The sequence below is a fragment of the Saccostrea cucullata genome, unplaced genomic scaffold (assembly GCF_032062105.1).
Source record: "Saccostrea cucullata isolate Sc308-1 unplaced genomic scaffold, CSIRO_AGI_Scuc_v1 ctg445, whole genome shotgun sequence".
NCBI classification, from domain to species: domain Eukaryota; kingdom Metazoa; phylum Mollusca; class Bivalvia; order Ostreida; family Ostreidae; genus Saccostrea; species Saccostrea cuccullata.
This window is the reverse complement of record NW_026921564.1, coordinates 178624-184623: the sequence shown is the minus strand read 5'-3', so window position 1 is coordinate 184623 and position 6000 is coordinate 178624. Positions and strand designations below refer to the sequence as shown.

The 6000-nt window shown below is 33.0% G+C and overlaps 2 protein-coding genes across 2 annotated transcripts; both read right to left on the bottom strand.

Annotated features, from left to right (window-relative positions):
• Window positions 1-6: 6 nt before the first annotated feature.
• LOC134260341 (E3 ubiquitin-protein ligase TRIM45-like) lies at window positions 7-2945 on the bottom strand (the record flags this gene model as incomplete). The annotated part of the gene is made up of 2 exons (XM_062742904.1): window positions 2822-2945; window positions 7-640 (listed from the first exon to the last, which is right to left on the bottom strand). A coding segment is annotated over exon 2 (596 nt), but the record flags the coding sequence as incomplete, so codon positions are not given.
• Window positions 2946-4475: 1530 nt separating this feature from the next.
• LOC134260340 (uncharacterized) lies at window positions 4476-5597 on the bottom strand. Its single transcript, XM_062742903.1, has 2 exons — window positions 5482-5597; window positions 4476-5229 (listed from the first exon to the last, which is right to left on the bottom strand). The coding sequence occupies exons 1-2, from the start codon at window positions 5595-5597 to the stop codon at window positions 4476-4478; spliced, it is 870 nt and encodes a 289-aa protein (XP_062598887.1).
• Window positions 5598-6000: the final 403 nt, after the last annotated feature.

Genomic DNA, 6000 nt, shown 5'->3' with positions numbered 1-6000 from the left:
AATTGCTGTGTGTTCTTGTTTTCGTCTTGGTAATCTCCTATTTCTCGAATTCCATCTTCTTTCATCTTGGCGATGTCTTTTTTATTTTTATCGACGATTTCATCCACGATACGATGCCATTCTTTTCCAAATTTGTTAACAGCTATCTGCAATTCATCACACCTTGAAATAAAGTCTGCCAAACTTGTTGCGATCCTTGCATCGGCTTGGTCAAACTGAGGAATTAGATTTTCAAGGTGAGCAGTGTTTTCTATGATCTGGCGCTTTTTTGATTCAACTATTTTCGAGAGATCAGAAGCCTCGTGTCCCCTATGGACCCCTGTTAAACATTTTATGCAGACTGGTATATCACAGTTTTGACAATGCACGGTGCATTTTTCACTTTTGTGAGACTCGCAGTTTGTGAAAATAAGATGGAACTTCCTGTCTTTGTATTTAACAATTTCGTGTGCGGAAGACGATGACGTCATATAGTGTTTTCCTACGCATTCTTCGCATAAGTTGACCTGACAGGAATTACAGAGAAGTGCAGCAGCTTTGGCATCGATATCACAAAGATGACAGAGAATTATCTCCTGTGCTCTGGTGATATTGCTGGCCATTATGACTAGGTCTTCTACTTTGAAATTTTAAATCACATCTAAAAATGATGAAAAAATTGTATTTTACAAATGATTTTTATATTTTGTAAGTGAAGCTAATGTACATGTATTTACATTAATAGAATTATAAGAAGATTATAATAAGATTATGTACGTGTTTCATTAAAAACCATTTTACAATTTGAAGAAGAAAATGCTGCTGTGCAAGGAGATACATTTTCCCAGAAACATAAGGTTTGTGTAAAAATAATTGAAAGAATTTACTAATTGCATAGAAGCCTGGGTGTCGCAAAACACTGTAGGCGTACTTTTTTTCCACAGGGTCAAAATTCCGCGGAATCTCAAATTCTGTTTAATCCGCGGATAGAAAATTACGCGGATTTCTTAGACTGTCACTATATGCCTTATATCGATAGTAAGTACGCTTGGACAAATTTCCGCGGAAAATTTGTACCCGCGTACATAGCGTAAATTAATACCACGCGGAAAAAGTACTTTTACAGTAATCAAACAAAAAAAACAATTCTGACTGTTCCTTAAATAACTTGATGTTAATAACTCGATGTCCTATATTTTCTATCTTTCAAAGAACAAATCCATCAGGAGAAAAAAAAAAAGATATGAACAGTTATGTATTACTTTAAATTGTGCAAAGGGAGAGAGAAAGGCGAGATAGAAAGAAAATATGTATTCCTATTGTTCTAACCATCAGAACATATATATATATATATATATATATATATATATATATATATATATATATATATATATATATATATATATATATATTCTATTATTAGGGGAGTTATTTACATGTAATTACATGTAGTTTTTCTTTCTGATCCAAACAAGTTCGTTGGCATTTATTTTTACACTTGGAAAATATGAAGTAAATGGTATACATACGTTCCTTTCTTCCCTAACAAAAAATACTAAGTTAACTATAGTTTATCATATTTTACTATAGTTAACTATAGTGATAACATTGACACTTTGAAAACTTTGATTTACTGTAGTGATTACTTTGAAAAACTTTGACGAAAACTTTGACACTTTGAAAAACTTTGACGAAAAATTTAACACTTTGAAAAAGTTTATCAAAAACTTTGAAACTTTGAAAACTTTATCGAAAACTTGGATACTTTGACAAACTTTATCGAAAAATTTGACACTTTGAAAAAGTTTATCTAAAACTTTGACACTTTGAAAACTTTATCGAAAACTTGGATACTTTACCACTTTGAAAAAGTTTATCAAATACTTTGACACTTTAAAAAAAACTTTAACACTTTAAAAAACTTTATCGAAAACTTTGACACTTTGATAAACTTTATCAAAAACTTGGATACTCTACCACTTTTAAAAAAGTTTATCGAATACTTTGACACTTTATTGAAAACTTTGACACTTTGAAAAACTTTATCGAAAACTTTGACACTTTAAAAAACTTTATTGAAAACTTTGACACTTTGAAAAACTTTGGCGAAAACTTTGACACTTTGAAAAACTTTGGCGAAAACTTTGACACTTTGAAAAACTTTATTGAAAACCTTAATACTTTGAAAAACTTTTTTGAAAACTTTGACACTTTGAAACACTTTGGTGAAAACTTTGACACTTTGAATAACTTTATCGAAAAATTTGACACTTTGATTTTATTTTAACAGCACATTATGTCTTAATTGTAGGCGTGTCTTTACACTCCTTAAGGTCATACGCAACATAGTTTGAACTTTATTGGGTTCTTCCCTAGAGTTGAAGAGCTCCACAAAATGAAAGACATATGTGCAATACTTTTAATGTCTATATATGGATTAGTACACCTCTTCTAAAACAATTTTTTAAGAAAAAAAAATCTGGAAATTAGGTTTTGTAATTTTGGTACATTTTTCTTTGATTAATGCAAAAATTTTTGAAATTTGATATCTTTTCAAATCCCCTGGTAACGCATGCTGATTTTTTATCTAAGAACATGTAATGGTATTATAAATTTAAATTTAGAATATCTTGAAAATTATCAGTAGGTAAGGTACGTTGCGTATGTCCTTAAGGCCAGGTAAATACGATTCATACATTTATCCTTTTAGTCATACTTACTGAATTCATTGAAGTTCACATGATCATTTCAGAAGATACTGATAATCATGCACCATGCACTTACACAAACATGTATATATGGGGTATTCATTATTTAAAACACCAGTGAGTATACGATGTACCTGTAAGTGGTTCTTGTGAAGAGCACATCAATTTGCAATTATTATAAAGGCTGTTACTTACTGAATAAAAGCATTTCTATAGCTATAGGCCTAGGGAAAATTTATTCCATCAACTTTCAATTTAAAACTGCTCTGCATCATCTGATCACACTGATAACAGAGATATTTCACTTGCATCAGAGATACATTGTATGGTGTTCCATCTGGGATATTTTACACAAAAAGGCTGAATTTTACAACAGAGGTTTCTACAGAAAAAAATTTACATATGTCAAAAGAATTATAAAGAAAAAAACAAATAAATAGTATCTAATCATACAAGTTATTGGGTGGATCGCAAATTCCTCCGAGTAAATATATATGTATATATTTAAGCGATCGATATTCCTTATTCCTGTTACCTCACTTACTAACTAGAATATTCCAATTTAAAATATTGAAATAGTGTCCGAGTTCCACCTTTAAAACCTGTAAAAATCTAAACTTCCGCATCTTGTTACTGATAATCTAGACCTCATTCATCTAGATTTCCACCTAGATTCTATCTCAGATGCAAGGTCAAAGGGCAGAAAAACTGACATTTTGATCAGACCTAACTTTTAAAAACATGGACTTTCATGGGAATAAACACAAACTCAACTCTCAACAGATTTCTTAACCAATCCCAAATTATACCCTGGTCATCACTTTATGTTGACCATGCGTGAAGGACATGGCTCAACAACATACTCGAATTAGAAGTCATTCATGGCAAATGAATCTGAAGCTTTGACAAGGGGACAATTCCAATCTCAAATACAAAGATCTGTAGACAAAATTGACATCAACTGAGTTAATTTATTGATTTTTTTTAACCATCAGTACAAATGTACATTTATGCATTGATTTCTTTATTAGCCATTATGCAAGATTTTTATATTGATTTCAGAACAGCTCATTATAGTATAAAAACCTGTATATGCATTGTGTATCAGTGCAATGTGAAAAAAAATCTTAATTTTGTTAAACTCGGGGGAGGGGTAGTGGATGTGGAACCACACACACATTCACTGAATCCTAGATGAAGGATTCATCTAGACAAAAAGTCAATTATCTTATTTTTAAATTAAAAAGATGTAGTAAATGCAAACAAATGACAGTTATCATGTTTTAAACTTTAACTCCACTAGTAAATTCAAATTTACAACACGAAACAATCATTGTTACCATGAACATTTGTAGAAATGTGTTAACGCTAAAACATCGTAACAGTCATCTGATATAAATTCAAAAAGATTAAAACAGGATTCTGGGATGAAAGTTAAACATTTTTCTTTGTCAAATATTCATAATATTCCACATCTTAAGTTTGTGCTTAAATCATTTGGGGAGAAAAGGATATTCCTAAGTAATATTATTGACATAAAATTACTAAAAGCTCTGTGGTTAAAGAATGTAGGAACACAGCATGTACCTTCCATTTTATTCTGTATATTTGATCACACTCACTGTCCATCCTGATCAATGATATGGATACAATTATACCATCTTCCACCAAAATACGACCGCCTAAGTCAGTCACAAGTATGGACCCAGGAATAAATTACAACATGATACATGATGCAATCATTTTCATTATGGAAACACACTGTATACAATGCTTGTATCTTCCTTTTTATTCTGTATATTTGATCACATTCACTTTGTTACCATTAACCTTTCCCACCCACAGTCGCCCGAGTGTGTCCAAGCTCAGTATGCCACAATAATTTAGATGTTTTAAATACTGTCCATCCTGATCAATGATTTGGATACAACTATTTCCATCATCTTCCACCAAGGTACGACCCTTTGAATCAGTGACAATGGAACCAGGAGTAAATTTACCCTTGATCGACTTATCTCCTTTAGAATGATATCGCAGCGCACCTGAACAGTTAACTACGACAACAAATTTGGCATTGCAGTCAGACGCAACGACATCTCCGTTGATGTTTTCCGTCACATAGAGCATCTTATTGCCTCCTTTATATAACGGATCACCTCGATTATCCATGGCCATTTCCTGAATGATTGTTTGTCCTTTATAACGGACAATTTTACACACACGATCATCAACCGTTTTCAAGCAGACAAGGAAATCCCCCGATTTTGTACAATACACTGCAATCGGTTGCCATCCCTGTTGTACCATGATCAGAGAGAAATGTCTTCCATCTTGGTAAGTATAAACAGTTTTACTCTGTTTATCTGTATAACCCACTAGTTCTCCTTTTCTTGTTACCGATATGCGACTTGGGTAACCACTCCAGTGCATACAAATGGACCTAAAAGTCTTCCCGATTGATCCACGTATGTCCTTACGTTGGATCCTCGCCTTTTTATCGTAACTTACCCAAACCTCCTCTGTACCAGTACAACAGAGATGCCTTAGATTGTCATTCGTCAAAAAAGCTGCTATTTCAATAACAGTTTCTCTTTGGTTGGGGCGGTATAGGATGCTGCAGTATTAGACATTGACGTCGATATATTATTGGTCAAGTGAAGTTTCCAAAAAAAAAATCCAGGTAGTTCGGAAAAATTGACCTGCCAGGGAACAAAGGTTGATGAATTCAAATCAACTTCTAAAGGTCCCCTCTGACTAAGTTCCCGTCCCTTGTATTTGCATTGGTTGATCTCACTTGCATACAAACTCAACAATCTTTCGATTTTGCCTAACAGTCTCCAGTAATAATTGCTGTGTGTTCTTGATTTCTTCTTGGTAACCTCTCATTTCTCGAATTCTATCTTCTTTCATCTTGGCGATGTCTTTTTTGTTTTTATCGACGATTTCATCAACGACGCGACGCCATTCTTTGCCACATTTGTTGACAGCTAATTGTAATTCATCACACCTTGAAATAAAATCTGCCAGATTTGTTGCGATCCTTGCATAGGCTTGGTCAAACTGAGGAATTGCATTTTCAAGGTGAGCAGTGTTTTTTTTTCGATTTGGCGCTTTTTTTGATTCAACTATTTCCAAGAGATCAGAAGTCTCATGTCCCCTATGGACTCCCGTCACACATTTTATACAAATTGATTTATCACAGTTTTCACAATGCACAGTGCATTTTTCACTTTTGTGAGATTCACAGATTGTGAAAATAAGATGGAACTTCCTTTCTTTGCATTTAACAATTTCGAATGTGGAAGACGATGAC